At 40.3% G+C, this 21,730-nt stretch overlaps 1 protein-coding gene across 2 annotated transcripts in view; it reads left to right on the forward strand.

Annotated features, from left to right (window-relative positions):
- Positions 1–21,730, forward strand: part of LOC126643305 (mothers against decapentaplegic homolog 2-like) — a 40,302-nt gene that overhangs the window by 12,104 nt on the left and 6,468 nt on the right. The window contains exons 2-7 of one of the 2 annotated variants that reach the window (XM_050321539.1): positions 4,290–4,379; positions 5,527–5,720; positions 6,216–6,350; positions 17,931–18,005; positions 19,671–19,724; positions 20,784–20,996. In XM_050321539.1, coding sequence (XP_050177496.1) covers positions 17,996–18,005; positions 19,671–19,724; positions 20,784–20,996 — 277 coding nt within the window. In that variant the 5' untranslated portion in view covers positions 4,290–4,379; positions 5,527–5,720; positions 6,216–6,350; positions 17,931–17,995. Of the gene's footprint in view, positions 1–4,289; positions 4,380–5,526; positions 5,721–6,215; positions 6,351–17,930; positions 18,006–19,670; positions 19,725–20,783; positions 20,997–21,730 lie in introns of those variants that run through there. The other variant, XR_007629713.1, reaches the window with a different exon arrangement.

Consider the following 21,730-nt stretch of genomic DNA (forward strand, 5'->3'; position numbering starts at 1 on the left):
GAGAACTGGTCTTCTACAAGGTTCCAGGGGTAGCTATCTCTCCCTCTTTCTCCTTCTCTCTTCTTGCTCCCTCTGCTGCTCTTTCTTTGCTCCTTTCTTGATGCTTACGATGGCTTGGAGTTGGAGGGATTGGATCTTGACTTAAGTGTTGTGAATTGGTTGGATCTTGACTTAAGTGTTGTGAATTGGTTGGATCTTAAGGGTTTGTCTCAGTTTAATGAGACACAAGTGTTTTGCTGAGGATGAATTATGAGGAAGACCCAAACTCCTCCCTCTAAGCAATTGTAAATCCAAAATTAAGAGGTTCCAATTGAGAAAAATGTGGAAAAAGAAAAAAATAACAGTCCTTTATTAAAAGATATATGTGTATTGGCAGAACAACAAAAGAACACAAATAAAACAACCAAGCAATAATCCTATACCCAAAAATAATCCCTTTCAAAACTAAAAAATAAACAAACAAAAAAGTAAACAGTTCAGTTTACACCCTTTGGTGTTGGATCACTGGAGATGCAGAGCCTGCGGTGCTCTGTGCCAGTAGCAGAGATCACTGGTGGTCGCCACATGGGGGGTCCCCGGGATGTGCTGGAGAAGTTGAAAATGAAGGTCTTCACTCACCAGGAAAAGGGAGAAAGGAGGCAAAGAAAAAAAAAAAGGTCCTTCACAACAGGAACTCACTCTGTCCTGCTAGCTGAGTTGTGTGGTGTGGTTTCCCCTCTCCTTTCATGTGCACAAGAACTGCTGCCAAAAAAAAAAAATGGAAACAATGGAGGAGGGGAAAGAAGGTGACTTCCTTCCCAAATGGTTCCTCTCTGATGAGAATCCAAGCAGGTTCCCAGGCTGGGTAAGACTGAGCTAACCGGGTAGCCAGGTTGAGAACAAAACCACCTCGGAACTCCTGCCACCCAAAACTTTGTCCCAGTTCCAGCAGCAACGAACTCACTGCTGTTTCCCAGGGAAGGAGAAAAAAAGTAAAAAAAGAACTCCTCACCCCTCCCCACAGACAAGATCTTGAGGGCCATCAACTTGGAATGTGGTTCTACCAGCCACTTCATTTGTGTTAATCAATTGCCTAAGCCACAGCCAACCTGCCCATTCAACTTCCCCTTCACACAGTGGGCCGGGGAAAGGAAAATTCCTGCTTAGTTTCCAAGATCAAGCAAAACCACGACAGGGTTGTAGTATATGCTGAGTCAGTATTGTGGTGAAACATTTTTGTCTAACTTGTACAGTGTCCTTTTTGAACTTTGGCCAAGTTCTCTTATTTGCTCCCTAAATTAATAAAGAAATCCCTTGGTAACAAGTCCATGGTTTATTCTCTTGACACTATCTCAAGGTATTAAAGAACCCTATATCTATATATTAAAGTAAAACTCCTAGTTAAGCCCTTGGGCCGGCAGCTCCCAGGGCTGTAGTGTTACAGACACTCTCTAATAGCTTCATATCTTTCTTATATTGCAGTGACCAAATATGCACACAATTTTCAAGGTGAGGTCTCACCAGTGCAGAGTTAGAGTAGGACAATCACCTCCCTCGACCAACTGGCGATGCTGTGCCTGATGCACCCTAGGACGCGGTTGGCCTTCCTGGCTGCCAGGGCACACTACTGACTCATATTCAACTTGCCATCGACCAGGACCCCCAGGTCTCTTTCTGTGGCACTGCTTTCCAGCATCTCATTCCCCAGTCTGTATGAACAGTCAGGGTTGCCCCATCCCAGGTGCAGAATCCATCCCTTTCCCTTGTTGAACTTCATATGGTTGGTGATAGCCCAGTTCTCTAATTTGTCGAGGTCTCTCTGCAGGGTCTCCCTGACTTCGAGGGAGTCAACAGCTCCTCCCAGTTTTGTGTCATCTGCAAACCTGATTAGTATCCCTTCCAGTCCCAGTTCCCAGTAATTTATGAAGATGTTGAAGAGCACAGGGCCCAAGATGGAGCCCTGAGGAACCCTACTAGTATCAGGTTGCCAGTCTGATGTTACTCCATTCACTGTTATCCTCTGTGCTTGACCCATGAGCCAATTGCTCACCCACCACATGACATGTTTATCCAGCTGTGTGCTGGATATTTTGTCCAGAAGGATCCTGTGAGAGACAGTATCAAAAGCTTTACTGAAATCCAAAAATATTACACCAACAGGCTTCCCTTGATCAACTAGGTGGATTACCAGGCACTGAAGAGAGACTGACTGACAGGTCTGTAGTTTCCAGGGTTCTGTTTTTTGCCCTTCTTGAAAATTGGGACAACATTCAACAGCTTCCAGGCAACTGGGACCTCTCTGGATTCCCAAGACCACTCAGAAATCATAGAGAAAGGTTTTGCACTAACATCAAATAGATCTTAGAGGATTCTGGGATGAATCCCATCAGGCCCCATAGATTTGTAGGAATCCAGCTGGAGCAGCAGATCCTGCACAATTTCAGGGTCGACTGGGAGTTGATCATTCTTGTAGTCATGGTCCTCCAGCTAAGGGCATATTTAAGGACACAGTACAGTGTTGGGATGCTCCCTGGCATCCCAGAGGCTGCCTATGTGTCTTCAGGGCAACTATTTCAATCCTTATGCAACTTCTGGCAGTCTACCGTCCTAGAGATGACTTAAGAATGTGAAAAAGAGAGGCTGTAGGTTCTGCTAATGCAGTGATGGTCAGGATCCCTCTTGACCTACTCTTTCTAGAGAGCTGTGATGCTGCCTGTGTCTGAGATGGATGTAACTTGTTCAGGACACTTGGCTCTTTGGAAGAACTGGATCTATATCAGAGAATGGACCTTCTCATCTGACACTGCTGCTCTCTATTAGACAAAAAGTTCTCTAGTACAAGATTTTACTTGTGTCTATAATCAGTAAAATGTCAAAGGTCATCTTTTATTTAACAATTTTATTTGTGATAAATGCAAGCTACTGCCCACAATTATACTCTCATTCCTCCTTTGTAGTGCTCATGTAGCTCTACAGCAAATAGAAGTGATCTGGATGAAAAGTAACTCTCAAAACATAAGTTTTCCGCCACATGTGTTCTGTGGTCAGATAGTCAGTTTATTGATTTAGGTTGCTGCTTAATTGCATGGACATTTCAACCTCCTTGGAATGGCATTAAAAATGAGGTGTGTGGAACAGGCAAGAAGGGGACATGAACCATTAATTCCCTTCATTGATAGTCCACACTTATGTTTGTCTGCTCTTGTTTCATAACACTAATGAATTTTCCCTGTGTAGGGAGGAGAAATAAAAATATCTACTTGTCTTCCCTTAAGCACTCAATACAAATTTATGAATGTATCAACTAAACTTAGTAGTTTAAATTTAAATCACAACACCTATATTTAAAAACAGGAGTTTGGTGGATTCTTTTAGCCATCAATTTTAAAAGGAATATAACAGCCAGTCAAATTTCAGGCTCTGTAATTAGGAAGTGGAGATATAAGTTGCTTGTGAACCAAATTCTCTTCATTTTTTGAGGTGCAAAGTTTTCTTGCTTTATTTAAATCTGATGCTGCTTTTAGTTTGTGCCTATGACTGAAGGTTCCTTTTTCTTTACTGTTGTGATCTTGTCCTTGAACCAGTTTGGTAAAGAATTAGTTATCTCTCTTTTCCTCCTCCTTGATTTAGCAATTGAAAGTTTGTTATCCTATAGTTGAATCCTAAAATACTCTGCTGTAAAACTGTATTAAACATTCTGCATTTTGTATACTGTGGAAAAGAATATTTAGTTCTTTAATCGAGGTGAGTACAGAAAACAGTGAGAAGTGTTAGCTACAATGTGCTTTTCTTCAGTCTGAATTTTCCTGTTTTGAGAAAAGCAGCAAATTAGTTTGTGCATGGAGAATGAGATTAATGCTTAAGTGGTGGTACCCGAAAGTTAGATTGTGATGTTAAGTTTAAGATACACATGGCATTTGTTTGAAGTCTTAGGGAAGCTTACATTTAAAAACAAACAAAAAAACCAAACCCAGAAACTCTCCTTTGAAAATAATTTTTTTAAGAGCTAGGCTGAAGTTTTGCCTGTTTTAAGTAACTACAACTGTATTGACTACTTAAAAGCAGAGAACTTGTTCACCTTTTAAAAACATTTATCATTTACTTTGAATCACTTGTTCCATTTTGATAGCCTCCTTCATATAGAAAATATAGCATGAGATGTCAGTCTAAATTCAAGTCTAACAATGCTCTATCTTCTATGTGAGAGGAAGTATTCTGTACATTTTTCCATGTTTGACATCATGGTGTTTTGAATAACCATGTTCCATATTCATATCAATTTTTTGTTTTTGTTTTCAATTTATGCACAGCACTTGCTCTGAAATTTGGGGACTGAGTACACCAAACACGATAGATCAGTGGGATACAACAGGCCTTTACAACTTCTCTGAACAAACCAGGTGAATATTCTGCCCTCTCTTGCATCATAGAAATCTTGTGGGAGGGATTGGCTTTGGAGGGTATGTAATGGGATACTTTAGCTATAAAATAGACTAAAATGCTTCCTAGGCCTCTCATGGTACAGCATTTTAAAATATTTGCTTGCAAGTGTAGAAATCCAAGTGTTATCAGCTGATGTTTTGACCAATGAAACTAATTCTGCAATATTCATTTTTTCACACCAGTGCTATTGAAAGAATGGGAAGACTTGTTAAATGCAAGCTCTAATGTGATTTGTTATTTATATTAACAAAGTTGGGGAACTTAATTCTTTAGACCTAATCTTACAAAGTGATTAAACTGCTTTGTATGTCACAAGCTTTCAGTTAAATCTTGCTAATTGGTTCAGATATGAGTTACTAAAGAATTGTTTGTAAATTCTTCAGTAGTTAATAGTGGGCAAATTCTAAACAGGATCTTTATTTTTTCATGTCACATTGCTTGATTTGTGTACTGAGGTTTGTCTCCCATCCCATAACAATCATAAACATCTGCATTTGTGTAAGCATATGCAGTCTGTCTTAAAACTAGCAAAACATTTTCAGCTGGTAGCAAGGCAGATGAAGTCAAGAAGATAAACTGAACAGCCCTTAAAAGAGGTGCATTCATGCTTTTTGCATTACAGTTATACTGCCATGTGGATCACTTGGACAGCTGACTGCTTATAGGCTTATTTGCAGTCCTGTTGGAATTCTTATACTTAAAACCATAAAGCATCTATGCCATAGCAAAACCTTGAGGTGTAGTAGTGGAAGGGACCATGAAGTGTGTGATTTTATTTATTTATTTTTTATAAATTCTGTTCTTCATTTAAAAAAAATATATGAAGCAATCATCCTAAATACTTGGTTGGATGTAAAGTGGCTTTTAATGAATTCTAAATATACTGGTAATAATTTGAACAACTCAAAAATAAGAAGCTACTTGATATGATCATTTTTATCACATTTGAAGCCTTTTAACAAGAGTATAAATGTCACTAGCAGTGTCAATCCTCTGAATTCTGAGAATGAATGAACTACCCATCTCATGTGTATACACTGTACTTTGAGTGATTAAGAGACAGCATGCAGTCTGTAAATACTTCTCAACATCTCTCCCCTCTAGATCTCTCGATGGCCGTCTACAGGTATCTCATCGTAAAGGATTACCACATGTTATTTACTGTCGTTTGTGGCGCTGGCCAGATCTTCACAGTCACCATGAACTTAAAGCAGTTGAAAACTGTGAATATGCTTTTAATCTTAAAAAGGATGAAGTATGTGTAAACCCTTACCACTACCAGAGAGTGGAAACACCAGGTAGGAAGACTGCTTCTGACTTGGTATAGCATCTGTACATACTTGATAAGCATAATGTTATAAGTGAAAAAAAAAAGATGCTTTCTCTTGCCAAAAATACAAGATTCTTAGAGATACAGCTTTTGAGAATACCACCCTGATAGTTTTTAATAGTAAAGTTACTGAAAAATCTTTATGAATGTGGAGATACCTTTACCCTGATTAACATTTCCAGGACTGCTAGCAGTTTCCAGATGGTTAAATAGGACCTGGACTGAAAAGGAGAACAGAGATGATTTACCTTTGCTAATGTGGAATAGTCTTAAGAGGCACTTCAGTAATTTGTTTCTTCCACTGACTAGTAGTACAATCGTAGTATTATCAGTACTTAGATTCAGAAAATTTCAAAACATCTGAAGAGATTGTTAGATGGTTTAGATATTTTTTTTTTCCTTTTAGTTCACAGAAGCATGTATTTTGAGGGTCTTACTAATGCTTTGAATTTTGCTTTTCCAGTCTTGCCTCCTGTACTAGTGCCACGGCACACTGAGATTCTAACAGAACTGCCACCTCTCGATGACTATACCCATTCCATTCCTGAAAACACTAACTTTCCAGCTGGAATTGAACCACAGAGCAATTACATACCAGGTATTTTCTTAACTCTCACTGTAAACAGTACATTTTTCATTGTGCCACTGAAACAAAGATGGCAATTTAATCCTCCTAAGTGATCAAATTAATTTCAAGATGCACCAATAAGTTAGATCTAGTTGATTTTGTGTATTAATTACAATGGAAATACCTGAACACTGCTGTTTGCAGAACACAATCCTGTGTGAAAGCATATTGCTTACTTGGTTTCAATTGCTTATTTAAGATTCAGAATGCTAATGAGTAAAAAATAGACCTTTGCCTTATGCTTTCAGCCCGTTTTACAAACATATAGGGGTTACCAAATGCTGTGTATTGGAGATTGAGTAGTAAACTGTTGCTCAGTCTCACCATGTGTAGTCTGGGGAGAAAACTTTTAAGTTGCAAATCAGTGACTTAGTGTTTTGATCTGTAGTTCACAATCAGTCAAGGTCTGCTTTGTGTATTTGTTACTATTGTGTGCACAGTTTTGTCTTTTTAGTATGAAAAAACAACCTAACAATATTGAACTCAAAGAATTCCTTCTTTGTCCCTTCTCCACCCCAAGACTAACCTGCTACAGTGCACCTGAAAGCTGGTAGCTTTATTGAAACATAAAATCAGTGAACTTTGTTTCCTGCCCCAACTTTATGTTTCCCATCCCTTCAGGAAATTGCCTGGAGTGTAAAACAAAGTAAAGCTGAAGTTTTCTCATAAATGTTTAATGCAACCATGTTATGAACAAGCTGAAAACTCAGGTCTGAACTCTCTTGAAGAATAAAATTACTTGAAACTCAAATATGTGCAATGTTGAAACAGGATGTTGCTTGTGTTTTCTTTAAATGTATCCAAGAAATTAAATGGCATTAAAAATGCAATAATTTGTTCTTATCTGTTTAATCTGGGCCACATTTGTTGCCACCCAGGGACAGCAGATCTTTAAAGAGCAATTTAAGGGGCTAAAAGTTGGTGCTGCATTAGTAACTGATGTATGCTTATTTTGACTCAATCTGAGGGTTTTTGATAGCATTAGCTAACAACTTACTGCAAAACCACCATTTGCAAATCCAGTGCTATGGAGATGAGCTAAAGCAACTAGGTAGTTAATTGCAGGAAGTATGTTCAAGGTGATTGTGGGTATTCACATGATCTTCAAATGTTTATGCAACTAACCACACCTTACCTCCTTCTCTTTGTCACTGACACCCTCCTGTTGTATTCATGGCATCTTTATTTGACCTCCAGGACTTGAACACTTAGCTAGGTTCTGATAAGTGATGTGTGTCTTGACAACCTGCTTCAGAGAACCATTTTCTTAAGCGGTAGGCCAGACTAACAACAGTGGTCACTTTGCACCACAATACCATCTCAGTACATGATCTACAGAGAGGTTGGTTTCACTTACAACTGGGAAGATGGCAATTGTGAAGGTGTAGGATGGCTGCTGGGACTGTATGTTCCCTTTCAGGTTATGGATGTGCTCAGCTGCATTCAAGCACTGCTAAGAATTTTTAATGCTATACTTGAGCATTTATTTCCAGCTGTGGTGGTGCTCAACCTCTGACCCTAAACTGTATTAATAGTACTAGGTGGAGGAAATCTCTTTTCAGACAGAGATTAGTTAGGGAGAATAATCTGTGCCAAAGACTCTATATTAGCAACTGGAAACAGGAGGCATGGGTTGTACGGGAAATGGTTATTGACCTTTTACCATGGCGGTAGGTTTAACAATAATGTATGATTTGGAGAAGGGTAGAGTGCTGCAGGCAAACAAGCGAGCGGGAGAGAACCACACACACATCCACAAGATGCAAGTTCAAATCCAGTTTTATTATTGTTAGGCTGTACAATTTATATTATTCTGAGTCCTGTCCACGTGAACACGAGCACAGCACGCCATCACGATTGGTCAGCACGCGCTGTCCACGCGCCCTAGGTAACCCACTGATTTGTGGTTTTGAAGCCCACATTTGCATACCGTTTCCGTTATCACTGTTTTTCCCATCCTGTTTCTGCTGACTCCTGCATTCCTGCAGCAGCAAGCCGTTTCTTGTTTATCTTACCGTTACCTCCTGACCTTTTCAGAATTCAGAATAATCATGCAGAATTGCTAAGGCCCCAACATTTCCCCCCTTTCGCTTAAGCATAGAATCGAAGCTGTGAATGATACAATCTTGAAGACACCTAAAGATACATGGAACAACAAGCAATAAAACCAGAATAAAAATGAGTATAGACAACCCTTGTTTCAGTACATCTTTCAGCCAACCTCCTATTCCCCATGATGCCAGCCAGGCATCCAATCCCGCAGATCCTTCTTTTACATGATGCATGCGTTCCTTAAGTTCTTGTAGCTGTTTGTGTATGCTTTGTGAATGATCAGATAAATTCATACAACACATTCCCTCAAAATCCTGACACCCATGCCCATGTGCTAAAAGCAAAAAGTCAATCGCTGCTCTATTTTGCAAAACCGCATGTCTCAAGCTATTTACATCGCTAGCTAAACCTGTTAAGATTTCAGAAGTAGAGTTAAATTGTTTTACAGCCCAGCACACCAAAGTTTTAATTTTCTTCCAGTTTGCTGCCGCCATGCCCCCGGGAGGAAAAGTGGCAAAGCAACGGCTTCACCTGTTGTTCCAAGTTTCACATTGTCATCACAATCAGGTGTTAAGTCTTTGAGATCTCTCTTGGTCCGAATGTGATTTGTCTGTCTTACCAGGTCACGCATGGCGGGTGCAAACATGGTTAACTTTCCAATGTAACATGGTCCTCCCACGGGACGAAAAGGAATACCAGGCCAAGCTCTATCACCACATATTAGAAAATAACCCTCAGGTAGTATTTTAGCAGACACGTTTTCTACATTTAACTCCCCGGCATGTTTGGAGGTATTCCAATGAATAGATTGCCTGGTCACATTTTGGTAGCCCAGATAATATTGCATTACGCCGTCGGCATGCATGAGACGTTTCCATGAGTCTCCAAAATGGACCACTCCGGATCCATTGATCGGTAAAATCTTTGGGTATATATTGGTACAATTTGTTTGGTTAGAAACATTGCTCACACTTATGACAGGAGGAAATGATCCCCACAAATCCAATTCTTGTAAGGGTAAAGGTGCCGACTCTTTGAGTTGGTATATCAACTGTTGTAAAAAACGTGCTTCTTTTACAATAGGCCAATTCCATGATTTTGTACATTCGCCCCGTGAGTTGTCATCTCTCCACTGCCAATAAGAGTTATTAATAGCAGTGTAGTTCACTCCCAAATGGCTAAAGTCTGGCCAATGTATGTATGGATAACCAATTAGACAAGTTCGAAAAGGATCACTGGCTTTTTGGAGGGATAGACAAAATTCTGTAACTCCAGACACATTGGCCCAAGTAACCCACATATTTTGTCTTGGGTCAATGTTGTGGATGGCTGCGACAGGGATGATGCTGGATAGAATTAGGTGGTAATACCAGATAGCCTTAGTTTTGTTGTTTACGTTGCCATTTTTCCTTGCGTTTGTTAATCCGTAATTTATGAAACGCAAAACAAACCCGATCCATGTTTTGGGGAGGGACCATCCACCCCCTAGGGATACACAAGTTTTCATCACAGAACCAATCAAGGATCTTGGTGTCATTTTGAGCCATGATTCGGTCATATTCATGTCGTATGCTCCACCTCTGTTCCGCTATCCACCTTTGTTCCTGGCTTTCAAAAATTGGGACCTCACTGATTTCTTGGATAGAGAGACCTGTAAATTCCTCTAAAGACCGTATTATGTTATTTCCTCGCCACCTGTTGTCACAGCGTTCACACCACCCGTCTAATTGCCTCTGACAGACCCAGATTTCCTCTTTACAACCTCCACACTGTATGAGTATCCATGTTTTATCAATATTATGTTTCTGTTTACATGAAATACAAGGCTGATTCCACAGAGAATAGAATTTGGAATGACTATCCCTAGCGTCTGTTTGATAAACCAAAAATCATCTAAATTTTTCCAACCCAACAGATATTGATATTCAGTGTTCTCCAACAATGGTTTCAAATACTTATCAGTAGCAATATGTAATTGGTGTATGTATCGTTGAAGTCTTTCGTAATCAGGATTCGTCGCCAGGGTCGCTGTCTTTCTGTTCTTCTTCTTCTGAGTCCTGAAACTGTATCCAAGGGCGTACCCACTTTGCTGGGATCCACTTGGTCGTGTTCCCTGTAGAAACACATGCATAACCCCTCCCCCATGTTAATAAATCACATGGACCTGACCACATATTCTGTAAAGGGTCAAAAACTTGTACAGCAATCTTTTGAGAGGTAAAATCATTAGTATTGGCAATAAAATGATTAAATATTGGTGTTTCAGTTTTATCTGTTCTAGGGTTCAACCAGTTCAGCACATAACAAGCTTTTGCAATAATGGCATGAGGACTCTTTTCCCTCCCTGTTTTGAAAATACGTAAATAGTGTTTTAAGGATTGATGAGTGCGTTCTATGATAGCCTGACCTCCGGAGTTATAAGGCACTCCTGTGATATGTTTAATATTCCATTGGGTTAGAAAAGCTTTTACTCTTACACTTAAGTAGGCAGGTGCATTGTCAGTCTTGATGGTGTGAGGGCACCCGAGCACTGCTATAGCAGAGGTCCAATGCTGAATGCTAGCTACAGCGTTAGTAGATTTATGGGCTGTGGCCCAAATGGCTTTTGAGCAGGTGTCAACAGTTACATGGACGTGTTTTAAAATCCCAAAAGGAGCGAAATCTGTAACATCGGTTTGCCAGATTTGTCGAGGCTGTAGTCCTCGTGGATTTGTCCCTTCCTGTTGTAATGGTGTGAGTTTAGCACAATCAGGGCAGGCAGCTATTACGGATCTCACTTCACTACGGGACAACTCAAATGTCTTTTGTAAGGCTCTTGCAGATTGATGAAAAAATGCATGTGACCTAGTTGCTTGTTGTATGGGAGATAGCTGAATTACAGGCGAGGCTACTTGGCTGTCAATATAGGTGTTACCTTCAGACAAAAATCCTGGGAAGTCAAGATGACTTCTAATGTGTGTTATCCACCAAGGGAAACATCTAAAACTAACTTAATTCCACAACTGAATAACTAGGGTCATGAGTAGTTTATTTGTGAAAGATCCTAGCAAAGAACGTGAAAGGCGTGCGACTATTCCTACAATGTATTTAGAATCACAGACAATATTAATTGGTAAAGTTTGAAAAGCCTTGAAAACCATTAAGATAGCTTTTAACTCCAATACCTGCACTGACCCTTCTGCCCCTTCTACTTGCGAAACCCAATTTCCTTGGGTATCTTTGTATGCATACCCACATTTTTTTGTTTTACTGCTGGCATCAGTAAAGACTGTTATGGCATCAGGAATAGGCTTTTGTTGTTGTAGGGATACTTCTTCGAGTATCAAAGTGGTTTTAAATATTGGATGATTGGGGTAATGGTTGTCCAGTTGAATGCCATGAGTGGCTACTGCAAAATTTTCGGAAGATTGGATCCACCAATCCATTAAATTCAAATTTTTCACAGGTAGAATAATTTTTTCTGGGTCACACCCAGTGAGGGTGCGCAAACGTCCTCTTGCTTTTAGGAGTAATTGACCTATAGCATCAGGCCTAGTGGTGACAGTAGCTTTGAGAGTATTGCTGTGAAAAACCCACTCTAGGAGTATCATAGGTCTCTGGTCTGGCAATTGTGTGATCAAGGCTACCACTTCAGTGTCACAGTTGTATATAATTATGGTAAATGGGCATTGTAGTATTCTTCTATCAATGGCAGAATTTTGAATTTTTTGTGAGATGACTTCTAGGGCTGCAGTTGCCTCAGGTGTAATGGACCTAGGATCAGCAGGGGACGTGCTTCCTTTCAATAAAGCAAACAATGGACCTAAATCCGAATTGGTGATTCCACAAAAGGTTCTGAGCCACTGGATGTCTCCTACTAATTTTTGCACATCATTAACATTATGGACATTTGGGACAATGGCAGTTTTTTGTGGGCTCAGTCTCGTTTCTGTGATACGCATGCCAAGGTAGTTCCAAGGTGCGTGTTTTTGAACCTTTTCTGGGGCAATTACCAAGCCAAATGCTTGTAGATTTTGAATTAACTCCTTTTCCTTCTGAAGGGATAGAGGCTGTGGACTAGCAACTAATAAGTCATCCATGTAATGATATGTGATAAGATCAGGATTATTTTTTCTCCAAGGTTGAAGGGCTAAATCTACAAACCATTGGCAAATTGTGGGAGAATTTTTCATCCCCTGTGGTAGTACAACCCACTGGAACCGCTTTGCGGGAGCTGCCCGATTAACCGAGGGCACAGTAAAGGCAAATTTGTCACTGTCATCTTCATGTAATGGAATAGTAAAGAAACAATCTTTTAAATCAATGATTAGCAAATCCCAATTTTGTGGCAACATAGCCGGAGAAGGTAATCCGGGCTGGAGAGTACCCATGTCTGTCATCCTATCATTGACTGCTCTTAGGTCGTGCAGCAGCCTCCATTTTCCTGACTTCTTTTGGGTTGTGAAAATAGGTGTATTCCATGGGCTAACAGAAGGTTTTATGTGACCAAGTTCTAGCTGTTCCTGAACTAAATCCTGTACATGTTGCAGCTTCTCTGAAGATAGAGGCCATTGATCAACCCAAACAGGTTTTTCAGTTTTCCATTTTAATTTGAGTGTAGGGCGAGAGCTGCCATCAATGGCCCCAATCAAAAATCTGTGGACAATTTGACACCCCATTGAGCCAATACATCTCTGCCTAAAAGGGAGAGTGAAGTGTGTAGTACGTATGGTTTTACCCATACTTGATGTCCCTCTTGATCCGAAAAAAGAAGAAAATTTTTACTGACCTGAGTCAGACGACTTCCCCCAATGCCTGAAATGGTTGAACCTGTGTTATCTAATTCCCAAGTAGAAGGCCACACTGAAATAGGAAGAATGGTTACATCAGCACCTGTGTCAAGCATCATGGAAATATTGGAAAGAATTAGATCATTGGGTCCGGAAATGTTTACTTTACATTTAGGTCTTTCTACTCCAAAAATTTGACAAAATACAATGTTAGGTATACCTGTGGAACCAAAACCACCTGATCCTCTTTCTTGATCTCCTTTCTTTGGGACACAAACCTTAAAAGGTATAAGCTGTGCAATCATACTCCCTGCTGGAATATGAATTGGTGGTGCAAAAATCTGTACCATAATCCCAATGGGTCCGGTATAATCAGCATCAATACAACCAGGTAGGACAAATATTCCCCTTTTTGAAGCAGAAGAACGTCCAATGAGTAATGCTGATAGTCCATGTCCTAAAGGTCCACTGACAGTAGAAAGGAGGACATGAACATTATGATCATTGATATTTACTGATTCTGCCACGGTCAGATCGACTCCTGCGCTTCTGCAAGTGGCGGATTGCAGTTCGTCCAGGCAGCCAGTGTTTTTGGGATGTTCTGGGGATATTTTTTGGCCGCGTCCCTCGGAGCGCAGCTGTTCCCGTTTCCCGACATGGTAAGGGGGGTTCCATCCTTGCGAAATTTTGAGCGACAATCTGCTGCTTTATGGCCAAATTTTCCACAACGAACACAATTACCATTTAATGCTATTTTTCCTTTGCACGCGTGTGTACAGTGACGCTTAAAATGACCCTCTTGCCCACACTGATAGCACCTTGGTTTAAGGTTTCGATTACCCTGCCCTTGCAGAGAGTTGATCTTTAGAGCAGCAGCCAAAGCATTAGCATGAATTCGTGCTTTAGTTTCTTCTTCTACTAGTGGGGCCCTTGCACAGGTCTCTATCATTTGAGTAATAGTTGCACCAGGGGGTAAGGCAGCTATAAGCTGCTTGCAGGCCGCATTAGCATTTTGGACAGCGATTTCTTTTGTTAAAACAGCCTTAAGATCAGGAGTGACAATAGGTGCATTTTCTATTGCCTCTCGCAGTCTGTCAACAAAACTAAAAAATGCTTCATTTGGTTTTTGCATGATTTTTGTATAAGGCAGTGTCGGTGTGTGAATCTGAGGCAATGCTAGGAAAGCTGCCAAACCAGCATTTTTTGATTGCTGCAAAATCCTAGTATGCAATGCTGCCTGAGCAACCCCATCCCGATAAGCACCTGTTCCCATAAGTGCATCTAAGGGTGCTACCCTCAAGGGGTCGCCCTGTGGCAAATGAATATTTTCCATTAATTTCATTTCCAGTTGTTCCTGCCACTTTGCTAGCCAGAGCATATAAGTGGTGGGTGATAAAATCAGCTCCATGACTGCCCTCACGTCTGTTGGTACCATGTCAGTATACTTTATCAGGGAAGTGACTTGATTTCTTACTAATTTGTTATTATGACCATATTGCATTATTACCTTTTGAATCCCCTGCACTAATTTCCAATCTAGGGGTTCCCAGGTTTGTTGACCCTGTCGCACCACTACAGGAGCTGCAAGTGGGGTAAAGGAAAATTCTCCCTCTATAATGCAATTTTCTGCCAGCCCTCGATAACGCTTTTGAGGATCAAAGTTAGGATCTCTAGGTATAAATTGCATATTTTGCCTTTCCTGTTCAATTTCCCCAAATTTGTGCTCAATAGCATTTAACCCACTCATTATAGACTTATGAGCGTCCTTATAGACCTTTTTAATATCCCGTCTCTTTGATCCCCGATCGAGCCGCTCCATTTGATGCAGGAGGTCTGTCATCGTTTCTCTCTGGCTTCGGAGCTCCCGCCGTAATTCCGAATACGCTGTTGGTCGGCGTTCCTCATTACCACTGTGGAGACCACCGTCCTCCGGGGGTAGAGGTGTAAGACTGCCAAGGGGATCGTTGTCCGTCTCCATTTCTTCTACCACGGGTGTAGTCGGTACGGTCGGAGCGGGCGGTACGATCGGTCCGGTCGGAGCGGTCGGTAAGGGCGGGGCGGTTGGTACGGGCGGGGCGGGCGGTACGGTTGCTGCAGCCTCGCTAGATGTCACTGCAGCCTTGCTAGATGTCGCTGCAGCACTATTGCCCGGTATTTTACTTTCGATTTGTACTTTGGGCAACAGTTTTTCGTTACTGGGGTTCCACGGTGGTAATTCGTCATCTAAACCCCACACTATTTGTTCTGCCTTAGTCATGACAGGACATGTCAACGGAGGATAATTAGGGGGGTCTCCAAGAGGGGGCCAGACACCTTGCGTTTCAGCCGCGCGTTCTGCCTTTGTTTGAGAGCTATCGGGAGGCCGCACCGCGGCTTTAACAGCCGCGGCGAATTGCGCCTCACCATGTAGCCGTTCAATCAGTATTCGCAGAGTACGGTAAGTTTTTGCTAATGTCTTTGCCCCCTTTGTTCCAAGTTGCACCGATTCCCACAAGTCCTCCCCCACCTTTTGCCACGTCTCAGTATTATATATATCTTGCGTGGAGGAGAAAAACCCACGGAGGCGACACCAACATAGTAAATCTATCAGCGCTGAATGCGGCAACTGAGCGTCAGTCTTATCAGCCAATTTCATTAGGCTATCGACAACCGCCTTTTCCACTGCTGACGCAGTTAATCCCATCCTACTTATTTTCCTGACTCACCGGTCAGCCCGTGCACGATCCACCTTTCTTCTGGCTCCCAGCTATAACTCCGCTGGCAGCAGGATCCTCGCAGGCTCTGCAGTCCGATGTTTGATCGTCCCCAAGCACGTACGTCGGGGTTCACCAGATGCTGCAGGCAGGCAAGCGAGCGGGAGAGAACCACACACACATCCACAAGATGCAAGTTCAAATCCAGTTTTATTATTGTTAGGTTGTACAATTTATATTATTCTGAGTCCTGTCCACGCGAACATGAGCACAGCACGCCATCACGATTGGTCAGCACGCGCTGTCCACGCGCCCTAGGTAACCCACCGATTTGTGGTTTTGAAGCCCACATTTGCATACCGTTTCCGTTATCACTGTTTTTCCCATCCTGTTTCTGCTGACTCCTGCATTCTTGCAGCAGCAAGCCGTTTCTTGTTTATCTTACCGTTACCTCCTGACCTTTTCAGAACTCAGAATAATCATGCAGAATTGCTAAGGCCCCAACAGTAGAGTCCACTTTATCAAAATGAATCTAATAAAAATGTTCAAAATTAGTATGATTTTTGTTATCATACTTCTTGATAGTGAAGATTTCCCTTAATTGTCCTTTTAAATTATCATTTTAATTTTGTCGCATCTATATTTAGCACACTAGTTTTACAGAGTGAACCAAAGATATAATTCTTCTGGTTAATTTTTATTTAATCAACTGACTTAATCTAGTTTCCTCTCGCTGACTTCCTTCTGATCTTACTATATTGCTGTGAATCTCAGACATGATAATTGATATAATTTGATTTTAATTCTTCAACAAAAGTCTTTATCTTTAAATTTCTACTGTTTGATAATAATGTAATTAAATGTATTTAATCCCTCAGATGTCTCAGAGACAATTCTAAGGTGATTGTAGAGATAGTTAGCTTCAAACACTTTCACTAAAGAAATCCAGGTTTTGCCTTTAATACATAGAATTGTAGAATATCCTGAGTTGGAAGGAACCCACAAGGATCATCGAAGTCCAACTCCATATAGGAAAAGACATTTGCCCAGTTCAAAGAAAATTATTTCCTGAAAAGCAGTTGGTTAACTCATCTGGATTACAAAGTACATTTTGAATGGAGAAAGGGAACAGAGAGGGTAATCAGGCATTGGAATGGGCTGCCCAGGGAGGTGGTGGATTCTCTGTCCCTGGAGGTATTTAAGAAGAGACTGGATGTGGCCCTTAGTGCCATAGTCTAGTAACTGTGGTGGTACTGGATCAGGGGTTGGACTTGATGATCTCAGAGGTCCTTTCCAACCCATCTGATACTATGCATACTCTTCTGGGTTTTGAAGATATTTCTGTTGAATTAGACACAGTTCCTAGTATCAGAATGATTCAAACTTGTTACTGAGTTTGCTTTGGTCTGTGAAACTCCATCTTTAAAGAAAGCTAGTTAAAAGAATAGATGATTGTTTTAATAAGTAATAATGATAATAGAGCTTATGCAGTGTAACTAGTTAAATAATATAGCTATTATTGACTGAAATCAACTGTTAGATATTGAAGAAAAATGGATTTGGGGTGGGGACTGAACTGAAAAGTAACCTTCAAATCTAGCAAGGGAGGGTATCTGATCTGATGGTTGCACTACAGAAAGACAGTTCACATGATTTTTTCTTTTGTGGAAGTCACCAGATTTTTTTTCATCTAATTCTACTAAAAGTAAAAGCTGTTGATTACTATTGCAAAATTGTTGCTCATTTTAGTGAAAGTATCGTCTTAAATGGAACAAACAAGGATTATCTGTTAATTACATAACATATTTGAACAACTGATTGGCATACAAGAGATGATACATTTTATATAGACAATTAAGGCAGGTAATGTATTTGAAGTCCTACCGGAAGGAAAAAGGGACAGCAAAATGACATTCTAATAAAGTATTCAGGTATCATCTGGAGCTCATGAAGATTTAAGAACAAAAAACCCAAATGCTAAATCTTAAAAATTTCCCCAGTCATTGAACCAATAGGTGGATTTTCTGTTTTGATAGAAACACCACCTCCAGGATATATCAGTGAAGATGGAGAAACAAATGACCAGCAGTTGAACCAAAGCATGGATACAGGTAACAGTATTTTCAAAACTTGGGATTACTGGCTATGATCCCTCTGCATAGCAGCATGAATTCAATCCAAGAGATGATGGCAGTTTTCCTCTGTACAACCCGGTGTTTTCTGTTTAAAATATCACTTTCAGTCTTTAGTGAACAAATTAATATTTTGCTAGGGGAATGCTTTTAAAGCATTCTGTGCCATATTAAGTACATTACATGTTTCATAACAAAAGCATACAGGTCTAATTAAGTCTTCATCAGATTTTAATAGCTGATTGGTTTTAACCATCCCCAACTTTACCTTCTGGAAACAGGTTCGTTGAAACAAAATGTCTATTGGCTGCATTTTGAGAACCTGTCTCTTATATCTGGCACCTTATCACTTCTGCCATTTTTCTAATCAATTCTTGTATGGAAGGGTCTGTGAAAAGAGTAGTAGAAACATTAAGCATTTGTGCCTTTGTATGAAAGAGTTTCTAGATAATGTGTTTGGCTTTAGACTTGGACAAAGCACAGTTAATATGCTGGATAAGAACCTACTGCTATGTGCTGGCAGACTTGAGTGTGTTTGATTCACTAGTGTTAGCAACCTTTTTCAGTTAGTTGGAATCAATTTCACTAGTTTCTGTAAGAACTGCAATATTTTCCCACTATGTTACAACAGGTACCTTAATTTAAAAAGCCTGATATCAGCAATCATTGTAGGAATGGTTCTGTGCAAAGCCTCTTTGTATTTTGTCTACAAGTGCACAAATTGTGTTGGAGAATTCATGTTTTTCTAAATTTTTTCCTTCCTCCTTCCAGGAAAGAATAATCTCAAATGAGGAAATCCAGCTTGTGCTTCTAGAAATAAACCCTCTCCTTTGAGAATAGAGGCAATATCTCACTTGTCTCATCCACTTTTTCTTAGCTTTTTTCCACTGAATTTGGGAAGAAGTCACTACCTTCTCACTGGGCTGAAGCACCTCTCTTATGAAGACAGGCTGAGAGAGTTGGGGTTGTCCAACCTGGAGAAGAGAAGGCTCCAGGGAGACCTTAGAGCACCTTCTAGTACCTAAAGGGGCTACAAGAGAGCTGGAGAGGGACTTTTGACAAGTGCATGAAATGATAGGAGAAGGGGGAATGGCTTCAAACTGACAGAGGGCAGGGTTAGATTAGATATTGGGAAGAAATTCTTTCCTGTGAGGGTGGTTAGGCACTGGCACAGGTTGCCCAGAGAAACTGTGGCTGCCCCATCCCTGGCAGTGTTCAATGCCAGGTTGGATGTGGCTTTGAGCAACCTGGTCTAGTGGAAGGTGTCCCTGCCCATGGCAGGGCAGTTGGAACCAGATGATCTTTAAGGTCCCTTCCAACCCAAACCATTCTATGATTCTATGACAAGCACATAAATAAAGTTATGTCCACAGAGTGTGTATGAAGTGAAAACTCTGCCAAATACAACACTAAGATGTTAATTGAGTCTTTATGAGGAGGGGTAGGTTCTCATGAGTCTGGAAAATTAAATGCAGTCTTAATTCACAATAAGTGTGGGATATGCTGGAAAAGTGGTGTTAGGATTTCTGAGGTTTCTTATTCCAAAGAATTTCAGTGTAAAACTATATCTAGATAATGGTTATACCTACCTATCTGAAATAACAAGAGTCATTTGCTCTGAAACAATCTGTATTGCTTCAACAGGATCTCCAGCAGAGCTGTCTCCTAGTACTCTTTCTCCAGTTAATCATAGCCTGGGTAAGCTGGAAATACTTTTAATTATTTCTCTTATTTCTCTATGTGCGGTGACTCTATATATATTACATTAAAAATGAAAATGTACTTAAAAAATTAAGAATTGTTTTAGGAGACTATTTGGTTGGTTTACTGATGATGAACATAATAGGGTTGGGTTAATAACTTGTTAACTACTATATTTCTGTAACTGTTGAGTTCCTAGCAAAGAGAAAGAATAATATGGTTGTGTGTGCAGGACTAGCATTTGTAAAATACTTTAAAGGATGTTACCCAATCCATAGTACTGCCCAGACTTGCTGACTCCCTTGTATATGTGTTCTGCTGCTCTTCTCATGTACTGTTTGACCTGTAACCACAACACAGTCATTGCTCCCACATTAGTTGCCCACCTACTTTGATCAGGTGCCATTGCTGTGTATTTGTATAAATGCCTCAGGAAGATCATATTCCCCTAGGTTTATTTAAGGAGTGGTGACAGAAAAATGCTGTTCAGAACACTGAGTAAGTAATTAGGGTAGGTAAAAAGGGGAAGCAGTTCAGGAAAAGCTGAAGATGCACAGGGAAGATACTGAGCTCTCATAGGGGAAAGTAAAAGGAGCTTAGAACTGCTTTTAGATAAAGAGACAGTATAATATCTAATGTAAAATGAGGAAACATCATTTTCATATTAATATTTTTTTCCTTTATGTGGTTCGGTGTTTGATAGTTTAATCTTTTCTTAAACATTGCCAAAATGTTTGCAAGTTATTGAAAAGCAACAGAAACGTCTCAATGTCTGGCACTCACAACAGCATTAGCTAAATCATTTTGCTGAGCAAAATGCAAGTACTGAACTAAATGAACTGTGGTCAGATTAGATCACCTCTTCTTCCCCTCCTTCCCTTGTGTGAAAGATTGAATTCCATTCTGTTTACTGGGGTAGATAAAAATGACAACAAGCAAAATATAATTTGAGGACACTACCTCTGTCATTTCTGGGAGAGACAAATAACAGGGAAGATAGATTTATTTTCAGCCTCAAATTCTGTATTAAACTTGTTTTTTAATATTTTTTTTTAGACTTGCAACCAGTTACTTACTCGGAGCCTGCGTTTTGGTGTTCAATAGCATATTATGAATTGAATCAAAGAGTGGGAGAAACCTTCCATGCATCCCAACCTTCCCTGACTGTAGATGGCTTTACAGATCCTTCAAATTCAGAACGATTTTGTCTAGGTTTGCTTTCCAATGTAAACAGAAATGCTACAGTGGAAATGACAAGGCGACATATAGGTAAAGATCTCTGATCTTTAAATATTTAATTTCATTTTAGACATTAAATTATCTGGAATGATCCAGGTAGGATGGACAGATCTGTGTGTTGGGTTCCTTCCACCCTTGTGCAGCCAGCCATAGAACTTCTCTCTCAGAACTTACCAAGGAGAGCTTGGTCTCTCTTACTAAGAACAGAAGTGGAAAGACAGAGAGGTTTCTGCTTCTGAAATTGGGGAGAAATATAGCAGCTTCTGTTACAACAACCTGTTGCAATTGGGAAGAGATGTAGTGATGGTTAGAGCTGAAAGGATCTCCCCTTCTTCTATCAGTAGTTACTAAGTTGGTGGCAGCAGCAGTCACAACTGTCAGGCTGCAAGCAGCACAGGAAGAATCCACTCAATTGTATGGGATTTCTGTTGCTCACATTGCTGTTCTCTGCCTTCTGGAAAAAGATGATGTACCAAAATATCCCAAAGAGCAGGTTTTTGGCTTTCAGGCTCCTTGTTGGACTGCTTTGCCCTAGGTAGCATTTATATTCAGAGTTGCTTATAATTGGAATTTAAGCTTTAATTACAAAATATTAGCATGTTACTTGGTTTATTCTAATTTATAAAATGCAGAATGGACATTGGTAGTACATGAATGCTTTTCTGAAATGGGAAAAGCTGCAGTCGAGATAACATGCTGTTTTGACATGATTAAGATTTTCTTTGTAATAGTTAGTAAAGAATATTGTTTTCCACAATGCAGTG

Source organism: Myiozetetes cayanensis, unplaced genomic scaffold, assembly GCF_022539395.1.
Source record: "Myiozetetes cayanensis isolate MyiCay16 unplaced genomic scaffold, myiCay2020 scf267, whole genome shotgun sequence".
Classification (NCBI taxonomy): Eukaryota; Metazoa; Chordata; class Aves; order Passeriformes; family Tyrannidae; genus Myiozetetes; species Myiozetetes cayanensis.